General features: G+C 50.1%; 1 protein-coding gene across 1 annotated transcript in view; it reads right to left on the bottom strand.

Moving 5' to 3' along the window:
- Nucleotides 1-527: 527 nt before the first annotated feature.
- The window catches only part of BOP1 (BOP1 ribosomal biogenesis factor), an 80,837-nt gene continuing 62,381 nt past the window's right edge, over nt 528-18,983 (bottom strand). The window contains exons 4-16 of the mRNA XM_062505048.1: nt 17,523-17,677; nt 16,255-16,372; nt 15,555-15,656; nt 14,490-14,702; nt 12,240-12,401; nt 11,964-12,044; nt 11,274-11,343; nt 9,793-9,925; nt 8,954-9,134; nt 7,857-8,145; nt 7,680-7,764; nt 4,965-5,072; nt 528-681 (exon numbers count right to left, since the gene is read on the bottom strand). Of these exons, the coding sequence (XP_062361032.1) occupies nt 528-681; nt 4,965-5,072; nt 7,680-7,764; nt 7,857-8,145; nt 8,954-9,134; nt 9,793-9,925; nt 11,274-11,343; nt 11,964-12,044; nt 12,240-12,401; nt 14,490-14,702; nt 15,555-15,656; nt 16,255-16,372; nt 17,523-17,677 (1,851 nt within the window). The remainder of the gene's footprint in view (nt 682-4,964; nt 5,073-7,679; nt 7,765-7,856; nt 8,146-8,953; nt 9,135-9,792; nt 9,926-11,273; nt 11,344-11,963; nt 12,045-12,239; nt 12,402-14,489; nt 14,703-15,554; nt 15,657-16,254; nt 16,373-17,522; nt 17,678-18,983) is intronic.

The raw sequence follows: 18,983 nt of genomic DNA, 5'->3' as shown, positions 1-18,983 counted from the left end.
CCCACGCTATTCCCGCTGGGAATGTCAGGTGTAGGGAATGTGGGTATGGAACTGGGATGGGAATATTCAGGAACGCGGGAATGGGAATATTGGGGAATTCAGGACAAGAAGACACCGGGATCGTATCCCAAAAAAGCCTTTATTGAGCGCTGGGAATTCCGATGGAGCCAAGTCCTGTTGGATCTCTTTGGATCCCGCTGGATTCCTGCTGGGAATGTCAGATGTAGGGAATGGGAATATTGGGGGATTCAGGACACAGAGACGCCGGGATCGTATCCCAAAAAAGCCTTTACTGAGCACCGGGGATTCCAACGGCAGCGAATCCCATTGGATCACTTCGGATCCCATTGGATCCCGGCAAATTCCGGCCGGGAATGTCAGGTGCAGGGAATGGGAATATTGGGGAATTCAGGACACGAAGATTCTGGAAACGTATCCAGAAAAAGCCTTTATTGAGCACCGGGAATTCTGTTGGAGCCAAATCCCGTCGGATACCATTGGATCCCAGCGAATTCCGGCCGGGAATGTCAGGTGTAAAGGCGCACGGTGCCGTCGGCTCCGGAGGAGAAGATCCAGGGCTGGTGGGGGTGGAAGGCGACGTCGAGAACTCCGAGATCCAGAGTGGGAATGTGACCCTTGAGAACCTTGAGAGGGACCAGGAGAGGGTTCTGGAGCAGGTCACTGCGGAAAAACGGGAACGGTGAGACGGCGGGAACGGGAATTGTGTCACTGGGAATGGGAATTGTGTCACTGCGGAAAAACGGGAACGGTGAGACGGCGGGAACGGGAATTGTGTCACTGGGAATGGGAATTGTGTCACTGGGAACAGGAATTGTGCCACTGGGAATGGGAATTGTGTCACTGCGGAAAAACGGGAACGGTGAGACGGCGGGAACGGGAATTGTGTCACTGGGAATGGGAATTGTGTCACTGCGGAAAAACGGGAACGGTGAGACGGCGGGAACGGGAATTGTGTCACTGGGAATGGGAATTGTGTCACTGGGAACAGGAATTGTGCCACTGGGAATGGGAATTGTGTCACTGCGGAAAAACGGGAACGGTGAGACGGCGGGAACGGGAATTGTGTCACTGGGAATGGGAATTGTGTCACTGGGAATGGGAATTGTGTCACTGCGGAAAAATGGGAACGGTGAGACAGCGGGAATGGGAATTGTGTCACTGGGAATGGGAATTGTGTCACTGGGAATGGGAATTGTGTCACTGCGGAAAAATGGGAACGGTGAGACGGCGGGAACGGGAATTGTGTCACTGGGAATGGGAATTGTGTCACTGGGAACGGGAATTGTGCCACTGGGAATGGGAATTGTGTCACTGGGAATGGGAATTGTGTCACTGCGGAAAAACGGGAACGGTGAGACGGCGGGAACGGGAATTGTGTCACTGGGAATGGGAATTGTGTCACTGGGAACGGGAATTGTGCCACTGGGAATGGGAATTGTGTCACTGCGGAAAAACGGGAACGGTGAGACGGCGGGAACGGGAATTGTGTCACTGGGAATGGGAATTGTGTCACTGGGAACGGGAATTGTGTCACTGGGAATGGGAATTGTGTCACTGAGGAAAAACGGGAACGGTGAGACGGCGGGAACGGGAATTGTGTCACTGGGAATGGGAATTGTGTCACTGGGAATGGGAATTGTGTCACTGAGGAAAAACGGGAACGGTGAGACGGCGGGAACGGGAATTGTGTCACTGGGAACGGGAATTGTGTCACTGGGAATGGGAATTGTGTCACTGGGAATGGGAATTGTCACACTGGGAATGGGAATTGTGTCACTGGGAATGGGAATTGTCACACTGGGAATGGGAATTGTCACACTGGGAATGGGAATCGAGTCATTGGGAATGGGAATTGTGAGACAGCGGGAATGGGAATTGTGTCACTGGGAATGGGAATTGTCACACTGGGAATGGGAATTGTGTCACTGGGAATGGGAATTGTCACACTGGGAATGGGAATTGTGTCACTGGGAATGGGAATTGTCACACTGGGAATGGGAATCGTGTCACTGCGGAAAAACGGGAATTGTCAATTTGGGAATGGGAATTCTCACACTGGGAAAGGGAATTCCAACAAATCTACTTCCACCCCCAGATCCCAAAGGGATGGAGCCATTCCTGGATAATTTTGGGATTTCCCAAAATGTCCCCGAAAATGCTGCTGCCGCCTCAAGGAGATCAAAAAGTGGGATGTGATCCTGGAAATCCCAGGGTTTTGAGTCACAAATCCCATAAATCCCATAAACGAATCCCATAAATGCTGAAAATCCCATAAATAAATCCCACAAATCAATCCCATAGCCGAATCCCATAAACACATCCTGTAAATCCCATAAATAAATCCCATAAATCAATCCCATAAATGAATCTCATAAATAAATCCCAGCCACGAATCCAGTAAACAAATCCCAGAAACAAATCCCACAAATCCTGTAAATCCCATAAATAAACGCTGTAAACATATCCTGTAAATAAATCCCACGAACAAATCCCATAAATCCCATCGATCCATCCCATCAATCCGTCCCATAAATAAATCCCACGAACAAATCCCATAAATCCCATAAACAAATCCCATCAATCAATCCCATTAAGACATCCCGCAAATCCCACACAAATCAATCCCAAATAAATCAATCCCATAAAAATAAATCCCAAAGAAAGAAATAAATCCCACACAAACCAATCCCATATAAATAAACCCCAAATAAACAAATCCCATAAAAACAAATCCCATATAAACAAATCCCATATAAATCAATCCCACATAAATCAATCCCAAATAAATAAATAAATAACTCCCATATAAATAAATCCCATATAAAAAATTCCCAAATAAATAAATCAGTCCCAAATAAATAAATCCCATATAAATAAATCCCACATAAACAAATCCCAAATAAATCAATCCCAAATAAATAAATAAATAAATCCCAAATAAATAAATCCCAAATAAATAAATCCCATATAAATCAATCCCATATTAAAAAATCCCAATAAATAAATCCCAAATAAATAAATAAATAAACCCCAAATACATAAATCGATCCCAAATAAATAAATCAATCCCAAATAAATCAATCCCACATAAACAAATCCCATATAAATTAATCCCCTAAAAAAAATCCCAAATAAATAAATCAACCCCATATAAATCTCAATCCCAAATAAATAAATAAATCCCACATAAACAAATCCCAAATAAATCAATCCCAAATAAATAAATAAATAAATCCCAAATAAATAAATCCCACATAAATAAATCCCATATAAATCAATCCCATATTAAAAAATCCCAATAAATAAATCCCAAATAAATAAATAAATAAACCCCAAATACATAAATCGATCCCAAATAAATAAATAAATCCCAAATAAATAAATCCCATAAAAATAAATCCCAAAGAAAGAAATAAATCCCACACAAACCAATCCCATATAAATAAACCCCAAATAAACAAATCCCATAAAAACAAATCCCATATAAATCAATCCCATATAAAAAAAATCCCAAATAAATAAATCAATCCCAAATAAATAAATCCCATATAAATAAATCCCAAATAAATAAATCAATCCCAAATAAATAAATCCCATATAAATAAATCCCACATAAACAAATCCCAAATAAATCAATCCCAAATAAATAAATAAATAAATCCCAAATAAATAAATCCCAAATAAATAAATCCCACATAAATAAATCCCATATAAATCAATCCCATATTAAAAAATCCCAATAAATAAATCCCAAATAAATAAATAAATAAACCCCAAATACATAAATCGATCCCAAATAAATAAATAAATCCCAAATAAATAAATCCCATAAAAATAAATCCCAAAGAAAGAAATAAATCCCACACAAACCAATCCCATATAAATAAACCCCAAATAAACAAATCCCATAAAAACAAATCCCATATAAATCAATCCCATATAAAAAAAATCCCAAATAAATAAATCAATCCCAAATAAATAAATCCCATATAAATAAATCCCAAATAAATAAATCAATCCCAAATAAATAAATCCCATATAAATAAATCCCACATAAATAAATCCCAAATAAATCAATCCCAAATAAATAAATAAATAAATCCCAAATAAATAAATCCCACATTAACAAATCCCATATAAATAAATCCCATATAAATCAATCCCATATTAAAAAATCCCAATAAATAAATCCCAAATAAATAAATAAATAAACCCCAAATACATAAATCGATCCCAAATAAATAAATCAATCCCAAATAAATCAATCCCACATAAACAAATCCCATATAAATTAATCCCCTAAAAAAAATCCCAAATAAATAAATCAACCCCATATAAATCTCAATCCCAAATAAATAAATAAATCCCAAATAAACAAATCCCATAAAAATAAATCCATTACAAATAAATCCCAAATAAACAAATCCCATATAAAGCAATCCCATAAAAAAAATCCCAAATAAATAAATCAACCCCATATAAATCTCAATCCCAAATAAATAAATAAATAAATCCCAAATAAACAAATCCCATAAAACAAATGACAAATAAATAAATAAATCCCACATAAATAAATCCCACATAAATAAATCCCATATAAATCAATCCCACATAAAAAAATCCCAAGTAAATAAATCAATCCCAAATAAATAAATAAATAACTCCCATATAAATAAATCCCATATAAAAAATTCCCAAATAAATCAATCAATCCCGAATAAATAAATAAATAAATCCCAAATAAATCAATCCCGAATAAATAAATAAATAAATCCCAAATAAATCAATCCCATATAAAAAAATCCCAAATAAATAAATCAATCCCAAATCAATCAATCCCAAATAAATCAATCCCGCACAAACAAATCCCGCATAAAATAAATCCCAAACGAATAAATAAACAAATAAATCCCACACTTCTCCGGGTCGGGAATTCCGGGTACCTGTACACCATCCCGTGGCAGACGATGACGGAGCCGTCGTCGGAGCCGGACGCGAACAGCGGATAACGGCGATGGAACGCCACGGAGCGCAGGGCGCGGCGGTGATGGCTGCACCGGGGGAGGGAAAAACGGGAATTACACCGGGAATAACCGGGAATGAGAGACTGGGAATGAGAGACTGGGAATGAGAGACTGGGAATGAGAGACTGGGAATGGGCGATGGATAACGGCGATGGAACGCCACGGAGCGCAGGGCGCGGCGGTGATGGCTGCACGGGAGAGGGGAAAAATGGGAATTACACCGGGAATAACCGGGAATGAGAGACTGGGAATGAGAGACTGGGAATGAGAGACTGGGAATGAGAGACTGGGAATGAGAGACTGGGAATGAGACTGGGAATGAGACTGGGAATGAGACTGGGAATGGGCGATGGATAACGGCGATGGAACGCCACGGAGCGCAGGGCGCGGCGGTGATGGCTGCACGGGAGAGGGGAAAAATGGGAATTACACCGGGAATAACCGGGAATGAGAGACTGGGAATGAGAGACTGGGAATGAGAGACTGGGAATGAGAGACTGGGAATGAGACTGGGAATGAGAGACTGGGAATGAGACTGGGAATGGGCGATGGATAACGGCGATGGAACGCCACGGAGCGCAGGGCACGGCGGTGGTGGCTGCACGGGAGAGGGGAAAAATGGGAATTACACCGCGAATAACCGGGAATGAGAGACTGGGAATGAGAGACTGGGAATGAGAGACTGGGAATGAGAGACTGGGAATGAGACTGGGAATGAGAGACTGGGAATGAGAGATTGGGAATGAGAGACTGGGAATGAGAGACTGGGAATGAGAGACTGGGAATGAGAGACTGGGAATGAGACTGGGAATGAGAGACTGGGAATGAGAGATTGGGAATGAGAGACTGGGAATGAGAGACTGGGAATGAGAGACTGGGAATGAGACTGGGAATGGGCGATGGATAACGGCGATGGAACGCCACGGAGCGCAGGGCGCGGCGGTGATGGCTGCACGGGAGAGGGGAAAAATGGGAATTACACCGGGAATAACCGGGAATGAGACTGGGAATGAGAGACTGGGAATGGGCGATGGATAACGGCGATGGAACGCCACGGAGCGCAGGGCGCGGCGGTGGTGGCTGCACGGGAGAGGGGAAAAATGGGAATTACACCGGGAATAACCGGGAATGAGAGACTGGGAATGAGAGACTGGGAATGAGAGACTGGGAATGAGAGACTGGGAATGAGACTGGGAATGAGACTGGGAATGAGAGACTGGGAATGAGACTGGGAATGAGACTGGGAATGGGCGATGGATAACGGCGATGGAACGCCACGGAGCGCAGGGCACGGCGGTGGTGGCTGCACGGGAGAGGGGAAAAATGGGAATTACACCGGGAATAACCGGGAATGAGACTGGGAATGAGAGACTGGGAATGGGCGATGGATAACGGCGATGGAACGCCACGGAGCGCAGGGCGCGGCGGTGGTGGCTGCACGGGAGAGGGGAAAAATGGGAATTACACCGGGAATAACCGGGAATGAGAGACTGGGAATGAGAGACTGGGAATGAGAGACTGGGAATGAGACTGGGAATGGGCGATGGATAACGGCGATGGAACGCCACGGAGCGCAGGGCGCGGCGGTGGTGGCTGCACGGGAGAGGGGAAAAACGGGAATTACACCGGGAATAACCGGGAATGAGACTGGGAAACACCGGGAATGAGATTGGGAATGAGACTGGGAATGACAGCAGGGATGACACCTGGACAAACCAGGAATAATCCTGGGATAAACTGAGAATAACTGGATGATGAAGGAAAATGTGGGATAACAATCCAAAATAATTTGGGGAAAGAGCCCAGGAAAAACTGGGATAAGAACTCGGGATAATTTGGGATAACAACCTCAGATTTTTGGGATGACTGTAAATGTGGGATGACAATCTGAGATAATCTGGGATAACAACCTGGGATAATTCGGGAAAATAACTCGGGATAACTGGGGATAGCAACCGGGATAACATGGGATTAACAACCCGGGGAAAGTGGGATAACAGCTTTGGAAAAAGCGGGATAAGAACCCGGGATAATTTGGCATGGAGGGAAAATGTGGGATAACAATCCCAGGATAATTTGGGATGATAACCGGGGATAATCTGGGAAAGCTGCCCAGGAAAATCTGGGATAACAACCTGGGATAATCTGGGATAAAAATCCCAGGATAATTTGGGATAATAACCAAGGATAATGTGGGACAAAAAAACCGGGATAACGACCCGGGATAATTTGAGATAAGAACCTGGGAAAAACCGGGATAACGACCCGGGATAATTAGAGATAAGAACCTGGGAAAAACCGGGATAATGACCCAGGATAATTTGAGTTAAGAACCTGGGAAAAACCGGGATAACAACCCAGGATAATTTGAGATAAGAACCTGGGAAAAACCGGGATAACGACCCGGGATAATTTGGGATAACATCTCGGGAAAAACCGGGATAACAACGCGGGATGATTCGGGATAAGAACCCGGTATCACGAGGGAACACGGAGCTCTCATCCCCGAAAAAAAAAAACCCAAAAAAACCCGGGACAAGCTTTTCGATTCACGGCCACCGCGCGCCGGGCCTGGAATTTTACGGAATTCTCCCGGGACAACCTGGAATTCCAAGAATTAATTCCAGGGCTCACCGGAGCAGCCGGTAGGGCCTCGTGGACAGATCCAGGTCGAACCAGGCCAGCTTGCTGTCGTAGCTCCCGCAGATCACGTTATCCCCTAGGGGGGAAAATAAAAAACAAAAAAAAAACCAAACCAGGATCAGCGGGAATTCCCGGGAATTCCGGCATTCCCGGGGATCCTCCCCGCACCTCCGGGATGCACGGCCATGCTGGAGATCCACTGGCAGTTGCTCTGGAGTTTCTTGGTGAGCTCCTGGCGCAGCAGGTTGTAAATCCGCACGGAGCGCTGGGAAGCCACCAGGAAGTAAGGCCGGAGAGGATGGAATTGCACGCACTGGATCATTCCCGGATTTTTCCGGAAGGGATCTTGGCTCCAGCGCCGGCTGCTCTGGTGGATCAGCACCTGGCGGCTGCCGGGATTCCGCATGACCGAGGCCCAGTAATCGCCCTTGGCGTGCCAGGTCACCTGCGTCACCGGCTGGGAACGGGAACGGGAACGGGATCGGGAATCGGGAATGGGATCGGGAATGGGATCCGAGTGAGATCCCAAGATCTCGACTCTCTGGATCATTGCAGAGCTCCCTGGGGTGGGAATGGGATTTTGAATGGGAAGGGATGGGATAGGGAAGGGATCAGGAATGGGATTGGGAATGGGATCCCAACCCTCTGGATCATCCCGGAGCTCCTCAGAGGGGAAGTGGGGATCAGGAATGGGTTCCCGAGATCCCAACCCTCTGGATCATCCTGGAGCTCCCTGGGGTGGGATTGGGAATGGGATCAGGAATGGGAATGGAATCCGGGTGAAATCCCAACGCTCTGGGTCATCCTGGAGGACCTCAGGAGGGAAATGGGAATGGGATGGGTTCGGGAACGGGATCCAAGTGAGATCCCAACCCTCTGGATCTTCCCGGAGCTCCTCGGGGTGGGAATGGGATCAGGAATGGGAATGGGATCAGGAATGGGAATTGATCTGGTTGAGATCCCGAGATCCCGACCCTCTGGATCACCACAGAGACCCAGGAATGGCCCTCGCCGTGCCAGGTCACCGGCCGGGATGGGATTGGGAATGGGATCGGGATTGGGATTAGGATCGGGATGGGATTGAGAATGGGATCAGGGATCGGGAATGGGATCAGGAATGGGGTTGGGAATCCCGGAGCTTCTGGGGGTGTCAGTCCCACCCAAATCCCAGGAATGTCGATCCCACCTGAATCCCAGGAACACTGATCCCACCCAAATCCTGGGAATGCCGACCCCACCCAAATCCCGGGAATGCCGCTCCCAACCTTGCCGTGCTGCACCAGCAGCCGGATCCCTTTCCCGCGCTCCTCCGGGCCGGCCGGGATCCACTGGACCGGCTGGATCCGCTCCTCCTCCGGAGCTTCCCAGGAATCCAGGAGCTGATCCGTGGCTGCCACCAGGAGCCGGTCCCCGAGGCCCGGATTCACCAGGAGCACCTGCTCATCCCTAGGGATCGGGAATTCCGGGATCAGGGGGAATATGGGATCAAGGCATTTCCCCTAGGAATAGCTGCTCATGCCTATGGAATGGAAAATCTGGGATTGGGGGGGAAAATCTGGGATCGGGGGATATCTGGGATCAGGGAACCCTCTGGGATCGGGGCGGGGGGGGGAATCTGGGATCAGGGAATTCCCACCATGAGCAGCTGCTCATCCCTATGGAATGGGAAATCCAGGATCAGGGGAAATCAGGATTGGGATTAGGATCGGGATCAGGACTGGGATCGGGATTGGGATCAGGATTGGGATGGGGATCCTGATGGGGATCAGGATCAGGATCGGGATTGGGATTAGGATCGGGATGGGGATCAGGACTGGGATTGGGATAGGGATCAGCATTGGGATGGGGGTCCTGATGGGGATCAGGATCAGGATCAGGATTGGGATCAGGACTGGGATTGGGATAGGGATCAGGATTGGGATGGGGGTCCTGATGGGGATCAGGATCAGGATTGGGATAAGGATCGGGATCAGGACTGGGATCGGGATCGCTCCGATCTCCAGACACCGAACGAACTCCGGCAGAGGATCCGGGATCTCCCGAGCGCAGGAAAAGCGGGAATTCTCCGTGGGGAGGGAGGGAAGGACGAATCCCGGGAACTCACACGGCCACGGCCACCAGGCAGATGCTGGGATTGGGATTCCAGGCCACGCTCTTGACCACGGATCCGACGGGAACGGTGCGCAGGCAGCGGGCGGAGCTCACCTCCCAAAAACGCACGGAGCCGTCGTCGGAGCCTGGAGACGGGAGGGGGGGGGGAAAATGGGATAAGGATGGGAAAACGAGGGGATACTGATGGGATACGGATGGGAAAATGAGGGGATAACAACGGGAAAACGACGGGATAACGGCGGGATAACGGGATGGGGAATGGGATAATGGGATAATGGGATTGGGAATGGAATAATAACGCGGAAAACGACGGGAAAACGACGGGAAAACGACGGGATAACGGGATGGGATAATGGGATAATGGGATAATGAGTTAATGGGATAATGGGATTGGGATAATGGGATAATAACGGGTAACGGGATGGGATAATGGGATAATGGGATAATGGGATAATGGGATAATGGGATAATGGGATAATGGGATAATGGGATTGGGAATGGAATAATAACGGGGAAAACAACGGGAAAACGACGGGATAACGGGATGGGATAATGGGATAATGGGTTAATGGGATAATGGGAATGGGATTGGGATAATGGGATAATAATGGGATAACGGGAATAGGATAATGGGATAATGGGAATGGGATAATGGGATTGGGAATGGAATAGTAACGGGAAAACGATGGGAAAACAATGAGAAAATGGGAATGGGATAATGGGATAATGGGATAATGGGATAATGGGATAATGGGTTAATGGGATAATGGGTAAATGGGAATGGGACTGGGATAATGGGATAATAATGGCATAATGGGATAATGGGAATGGGATAATGGGATATTGGGATTTGGAATGGAATAATAATGGGAAAATGATGGGATAATAACAGGAAAACAAAGGGATAATAATGGGATAATGACGGGATAATGACAGGAAAGCAACAGGATAATAATGGAAAAATAAAGGGATAATGGGATGGGGAATGGGATAATGGAAAAATGGGAAAATGGGTTAATGGGAATGGGATAATGGGATTGGGATAATGGGATTGGGATAATGGGATAATAATGGGATCATGGGATTGGGAATGGAATAATAAAGGGAAAACGACAGGATAATGATGGGAAAATGGGATGGGGAATGGGATAATGAGAAAATGGGATTGGGATAAAGGGATTAGGATAATGGGATAATGGGAACGGGATAATGGGAACGGGATAATGGGAATGGGATAATGGGAATGGGATAATGGGATAATGGGATAATGGAACGAGATTGGGAGCCCAGAGCAGCTGGAAAAAGCTCCAGAGTTTTCCAGGATGGAGCTGTTCCCGGGATCCTGCCTCGGAGCCGGAGGTCGGGATTTTCCAGGGGGGAATTCCCGATCCCAAATGCTGTCCCCGGAGCAGCTCCGGGTGCAGTTGGGCTGTGGATCCTTGGGATTTATCCCGGGAATTCCCCATCCCATACCTGACACCAACCACTGCCCGCTGGGGGAGACGCTCAGGGTCCGGACCAGGCTGGAATGGCCGCGGTAAACCTGGGGAAAATCTGGGAATTACGGAGAATCCCAAATCCCGGGAGCTCCCTGGAAACCTCCGGAAGCCGCTCCGGAATCTTCGGGAAGGGAGGAATTTGGGAATTGGGATTTTTGGGAGGGAGCTCATCCCACATCCACAGGGGTGAGAATTCCAGCTGGGAATGGAGAGATTCCAGCCTGGAATTCCATTAATTCCAGAGGAATATTCCTGAAAATCCCAACCCCAGGGCGCCGTTCCTTCTGCTCCTGTCCCCGTTCCCTGGGAGCAGATCCCAGATTCCCACCCTGGTTCCCTCCAATCCCGGTTTTCTTTGGGATGAGCCCACCCAGCTCCCTCATCCAGGATTCCAGGAACGTTCTCCAGAACCATTCCTGGGAATCCCGGGAATTCCGGAGCCTTTCCCAGCAGGGGGATTCTCCCCAGCCCCAAATTTTCCGGGAACATTTCCCAGGGCCTCGGAGCCACCAGAATTCCAGCTGGGATGAGACCCCTTTTCCTGCCAGGAATCCTCAGCCTCAACCCCTACCCTGTTTGCCCCAAAATCCTGGAATTCCATCAATTCCAGGTGAATAGTTCCCCCCCCCCCCCCCAAAAAAAAAAAATGGAAAAAATCCCTCACCAGCGCCTGCGTGGTCGGGAAGGGCTGCAGATCCCGCGGCCTGGGAAGTTTGGGAATGAGATCCTCGGGATCCACGTTGACCTACGGGGAAAAGGTGGGGGGGATGGAGACGATCCCAAATCCCAAACTGCTCCCAAATCCCCAGGAGATTCCCGGGGAAACAGCTCCCAGCCCCGACCGGGAATTCCCAGCAAGGGGTGGGAATGCTGGGCCGGTATTCCCGTTTTTTTGGTTTTTTTTTTTTTTTTTTCCCCCGGGAATTTTGGGGTGCCCCACCCTCATTTTGCGCTGCCGGGGGCACAGGTAGAGGTCGAGGCAGCGCTCGAAGCGCTCGTGGATGAAGCGGGAATAGGCGGGAACGGCGCGGAGGCTCCGGAATTTCTGCGGGATGAAGTTCAGGCGCCGCTCGGAGGGATCCTGCTGCTCCCAGGCCAACTTCTGCAGGAATTCCGGGAATGGATCGGGGCGGGGAGGGGGGGGAGGAAAAAAATGGGATAATGGGAAAAATGGGCATGGGATTACGGGGTAATGGGAAAAATGGGATAATGGGAAAAATGGAGATGGGATTACGGGGTAATGGGAAAAATGGGATAATGGGGAAAATGGAGATGGGATTATGGGTTAATGGGAAAAATGGGATAATGGGGAAATGGGGAAAATGGGATAATGGGGAAAATGGGGATGGGATTATGGGTTAATGGGAAAAATGGGATAATGGGATGATGGGGATGGGATTACGGGGTAATGGGAAAAATGGGATAATGGGAAAAATGGAGATGGGATTATGGGGTAATGGGAAAAATGGGATAATGGGAAAAATGGGGAAAATGGGATAATGGGATGATGGGGATGTGATTATGGGGTAATGGGAAAAATGGGATAATGGGAAAAATGGAGATGGGATAGTGGGGTAATGGGGTTGATGGGATAATGGGAAATGGGATAATGGAATAATGGGATAATGGGATAATGTAGTAATGGGGTGATGGGATAATGGGATAATGGGATAATGTAGTAATGGGGTGATGGGATAATGGGATAATGGGATAATGTAGTAATGGGGTGATGGGATAATGGGATAACGGGAAAAAATGGGATAATGGGATGATGGGATAATGGAATAGGAAAAATGGGATAATGGGGAAAATGGTTATGGGATAATCGTATAATGGGATAATGGGGTAATGAGAATGGGATGGGAATTGGATGGAAATGGGAAAAGTGAGATAATGGGATAATGGGGTGATGGGATAATGGGAATGGGAATGGGAAAAATGGGATAATGGGGGAAAATGGGATAACAGGAATGGGAAAAATAGGATAATGGGAATGGGAAAATGAGAATGGGATAATGGGATGGGAATGGGAATGGGGAAATGGGAATGGGATCACAGGATCATGGGATAATGGGAATGGGGATGGGAAAAATGGGAATGGGAAAAATGGGAATGGGATAATGCAATGGGAATGGGACCATGGGATAATTGGAATGGGACAATGGGAAAGGGGATGGGGATGGGAAAAATGGGAATGAGCAAAACAGGAAAATGGAATGGGACGCTCTGGGCTCAGGAAGAGCCATTCCCAAGGTTTGGGATCTTCCCATCCTCATCCCAGGGGGATTTTCCCATCCTCATCCCAGCGGGATTTTCCCATCCTCATCCTGCTGGGATTTTCCCATCCTCATCCCAGCGGGATTTTCCCATCCTCATCTCTGCAGGATTTTCCCATCCTCATCCTGCTGGGATTTTCCCATCCTCATCCTGCTGGGATTTTCCCATCCTCATCCCTGCAGGATTTTCCCATCCTCATCCCAGGGGGATTTTCCCATCCTCATCCCAGCAGGATTTTCCCATCCTCATCCTGCTGGGATCTTCCCATCCTCATCCCAGGGGGATTTTCCCATCCTCATCCCAGCGGGATTTTCCCATCCTCATCCCAGGGGGATTTTCCCATCCTCATCCCAGCGGGATTTTCCCATCCTCATCCCAGGGGGATTTTCCCATCCTCATCCCTGCAGGATTTTCCCATCCTCATCCCAGCGGGATTTTCCCATCCTCATCCCAGCGGGATTTTCCCATCCTCATCCCAGCGGGATTTTCCCATCCTCATCCCTGCAGGATTTTCCCATCCTCATCCCTGCAGGATTTTCCCATCCTCATCCCAGCGGGATTTTCCCATCCTCATCCCTGCAGGATTTTCCCATCCTCATCCCTGTGGGATCTTTCCCACCTTCCTCATCCCGCTGGGATTTTGCTCCCGGTTTTCTCCCCCCATCCACCCCCTCTGGATTCATCCCTCCAGGACAAATCCCACTCCAGAACCTCTCCCAGTTATCCAGGGACACCCCAATCCCTGGGAAGCGATCCCGAATCTCCCTTTATCCCACAGATCAATCCCAGGGATGAAACATCCCTGAAATTCCCTGGAAAATCCCTTCCGGACTCAACACCATTCCCCCCCCCCCCCCAGATCCCTCCATGGAGCATCCCCGCGGGATCTCCCCGGCGTTCCCGGCGTTCCCACCTCCTCGGGGCTGAGCAGGAATTCCGGGGGCGGGTTGTAGGATTCCTCGTGGCCCGGCAGCGGGATTTTGGGAGCGGGGACGTGCATCTTGTGCCTTCCCAGGATGGAATTGGGATCCTCCCGCGCCCACAGGTCGTAAAAAGTGGGAACGTTTTCCTTGGGCTTCCGGGGTTGGATCCAACCCATCTTGATGGCGTGGACCAGCTTGGATACCTGCGGGGAATTCCCAGGATTTGGGGATCGGCGGTGAGGACTGGGGATGGAATGGGAGGAGTTTTCCTTCCTGGAATCCTTCCTTCCTTCCTTCCTTCCTTCCTTCCTTCCTTCCTTCCCATCCCACTGGAGCTTTTCCATCCTCAGCTTCCTTTTCCTTCCTCAACTTTTCCAACCTCCTCAGCTTTTCCTTTCTCAGCTTTTCCCCATTCCTCATTTCCAGCTTCCTCAGCTTTCCCACCTTCCTCAGCTTTTCCAACCTCCTCAGCTTTCCCACCCTCCCCATCCCACCTGGATCTTTTCCACCCTCCTCATCCCACTGGGATCTTTCCAATCCCCTCAATCCATCGGGATCTTCCCAACCCTCCCCAGCTTTCCCACCCTTCCCATCCCACTGGGATCTTTCCAATCCCCTCAATCCATTGGGATTTTTCCAATCCCCTCAATCCATCGGCATCTTCCCATCCCACCCGGATCTTCTCCACCCTCCTCGTCCCACCGGGATCCTTCCAATCCCCTCAATCCTTTGGGATCTTCCCAACCCTCCTCAGCTTTTCCAGATTTTTTTCCACCCGCCCCATCCCACCAGGATCCTTCCAATCCCCTAAATCCTTTTGGATCTTCCCACCCTCCTCAGTTTTTCCACCCTCCTCATCCCACCGGGATCTTCCCACCCTCCCGATCCCACCAGGACTTTTCCAACCCACCGGGATCTTCCCACCCTCCCCAGCTTTTCCAACCTCCTCCCCATCCCTCTGGAATCTTCTCCCCCCCCACCCCCCCCCCATCATTCCCACCCTGCCCATTCCCGTTGGGATCATTCCCCCTGGAATTCCGGCCTGTCCCGGTCACCTTTTCCTTCTCCACCAGGGAAGGGATGAAGCTCCGTTTGTCCGCGGGCCGGTTGGTCACCGGATGGATCCGCACCTCGTGGCTGAAGAAATCCACGGAAGGCTGGAAAAACCGGGAATGCTCAGCCCCCGGGACCCGATCCCGGCGGGAATTCCGCCCCCTGGAGCCTCCCCACCGGAATTCCCAGCGGGAATTCCGTCCCTGGGAACTTCCCTTGGGCATTCCCAGTGGGAATTGCATCCCCAGGGCCTCGTCTCAGACATTCCCAACAGGAATTCCAACCCCAGGGCCTCCCTTCTCGCGTTCCCTGGGACCTCACATCCCACATTCCCAGCGGGAATTCCATCCCCTGGGATCCCTCCTCCAACATTCCCAATGGGAATTCCATCGCTGGGGTCTCCCTTCCCACAATTCCCCAGTGGCAATTCCATCCCCTGGGCATTCCCAGGGGGAATTCCATCCCTGGGACATCCCCTTGCCACATTCACAATTGGAATTCCATCCTGGGGACCTCTCTTTTCCGCATTCCCATTGGGAATTCCATCCCTGGAGCCTCCCCACGGTCACTCCCTGCCGTAATTCCCTTCCACATTCCCGATGGGAATTCCATCCCTGGAACTTTCCCTCAGGCATTCCCCAGCGGGAATTCCAAGCCCTGGGGCCTCACCCTCCCGACATTCCCGTCGGGAATTCCCCTCACCTCGTAGGGGTCGAAGTCGACGTCCCCGAACTGACCCCGCTGGAGGCGCCGGACCAGCTCCAGCTGCTCCTCGGACAGACGGACATCGGCCAACGTCTGTCTGTCCTGAACCGTCCGCCTGCAGGGACGGGACGGACGGACACTCGGACACAACGGACGGACAGACGGACACACGGGGACGGGCAGATGGGACACACGGGGAAGGACAGACGGACACACGGGGACGGACAGACGGGCACACGCATGGACAGACGGACACACGGGGAAGGACAGACGGACACACGGGGATGGACAGACGGGCACACGGGGACGGACAGACGGACACACGGGGATGGACAGACGGGCACACGGGGACGGACAGACGGACACACGGGGATGGACAGACGGGCACACGGATGGACAGACGGACACACGGGGAAGGACAGATGGACACACGGGGATGGACAGACGGGCACACGGGGACGGACAGACGGACACACGGGGATGGACAGACGGGCACACGGGGACGGACAGACGGACACACAGGGACGGACAGACGGGCACACGGGGACGGACAGACGGACACACGGGGACGGACAGACGGGCACACGGATGGACAGACGGACATGGGGACAGACGGACACAAGGACGGACAGACGGACACAGGGACGGACACAGGGATTCCCAGGACGGGCAGGGAATCCCAGGCTGCAGACAGGGATTCCCGGGATACGGGACAGAATTCCCAGGATGGACACGGGGATTTTTGGGATCAGGGCAGGAACGGACACAGGGATTCCCGGGATGGAGTTCCGGGACACGGATCCTGAGGGATTTTTTGGGATGCAGAGGGATTCCCGGGATCAGGATAGGGGACAGGGAAGCAGAGGGATTTTTGGGATAAGGACAGGGATTCCAGGAATGGGGTTATGGGACAGGGATTCTGAGGGATTTTTTGGGATGAGGACAGGGATTCCAGGGATCAGGATATGGGACAGGGAAGCAGAGGGATTTTTGGGATGAGGATTCTGAGGGATTCCCGGGATGCAGCTGAGGACGGACCGGAGGGAAGCTCCGTGCCAAATTCCAAATCCTCGCACCCCAGATCACCCCTGGGAAACGCCAGGAAAACTCCAGAACCCTGAATTCCGGGAATCTGGGCAACTCCAAACCCACAGAAATTCCACAAAATCCACGAAATGGCGGAATTTCCTTTGGGATTTTCAGGCTTATCCCCTTCCCATGGGACAGCTCCCGCTATCCCCAAGTTTTTTCCAGGAATTCCTCACCAGTATTCCGGGTTTTCCATCTTTTCCAGGAACAGATCCAGCTCGTCCTTGCTCCTCAGGGGTTTGTAGATCCTCTTCCCATCCAGGTCGTATCCCACGTGTGGAAAATCCTGATACCATTCCATGGGAATGTTCCCCACCGTGTTCCGGATGTCCTGGAAAAACAAAAAAAAAACAAAAAAAAAAAAAACAAAAAAACAAACAAAGCGGGAAAAGGGTCAGGGGAATTCCCAGGAATTCCAAGTGAAAAAGGGTGAGGGAATTCCAGGGAATTCCAAGTGAAAAAGGGTGACAGAATTCCAGGGAATCCCTGGAGAAAAGGGTGAGGAAATTCCAGGGAAATCTTGGAGGGTGAGGGAATTCCAGGGAAAAGGCTGAGGGAATTCCAGTGGATCCCTGGGGCCAATCCAGAAGTGGGAAGGGGCAGAATTCCAGAGATCCAAAGGTGGGAAAAGTCAGAATTCCCTGTGCCCCCACTCTTGGCTGCAATTCCACAGATTTTGGCCGCGATCCCAAAGATTTTGGGACTCCCTGGGCCCCCAGACTGTGACCAGGACCATCTCCACATCCCTGGCTGCAATTCCAGGGATCCTGGCTGCAATTCCAGGGATTTTGAGACTCCCTGCGCCCCCGACCATCTCCGTGTCCCCGGCTGCAATTCCAGGGATTTTGGCCACAATCCCATGGATTTTGGCCGCGATCCCAAAGATTTTGGGACTCCCTGGGCCCCCAGACTGTGACCAGGACCATCTCCGCATCCTCGGCTGCAATTCCAAGGATTTTGAGATTCCCTGTGCCCCAAATTCTAACCATGACCATCTCCGTGTCCCCGGCTGCAATTCCAGGGATTTTGGCCACAATCCCATGGATTTTGGCCGCGATCCCAAAGATTTTGGGACTCCCTGGGCCCCCAGACTGTGACCAGGACCATCTCCACATCCCTGACTGCAATTCCAGGGATCCTGGCTGCAATTCCAGGGATTTTGAGATTCCCTGTGCCCCCGACCATCTCCGTGTCCCCGGCTGCAATTCCAGGGATTTTGGCCACAATCCCATGGATTTTGGCCGCGATCCCAAAGATTTTGGGACTCCCTGGGCCCCCAGACTGTGACCAGGACCATCTCCACATCCCTGACTGCAATTCCAGGGATCCTGGCTGCAATTCCAGGGATTTTGAGATTCCCTGTGCCCCCGACCATCTCCGTGTCCCCGGCTGCAATTCCAGGGATTTTGGCCACAATCCCATGGATTTTGGCCGCGATCCCAAAGATTTTGGGACTCCCTGGGCCCCCAGACTGTGACCAGGACCATCTCCACATCCCTGACTGCAATTCCAGGGATTCTGGCTGCAATTCCAGGGATTCTGGCTGCAATTCCAGGGACTTTGAGACTCCCTGTGCCCCCGACCATCTCCGTATCCCCCGACTCCCAACTCCACGGATTCTGGCCGCGATCCCACAC

This window comes from Cinclus cinclus, chromosome 1 (assembly GCF_963662255.1).
Source record: "Cinclus cinclus chromosome 1, bCinCin1.1, whole genome shotgun sequence".
Classification (NCBI taxonomy): Eukaryota; Metazoa; Chordata; class Aves; order Passeriformes; family Cinclidae; genus Cinclus; species Cinclus cinclus.
Note: the sequence above shows the minus strand (reverse complement) of the source record. Positions and strands in the feature narration are given on the sequence as shown.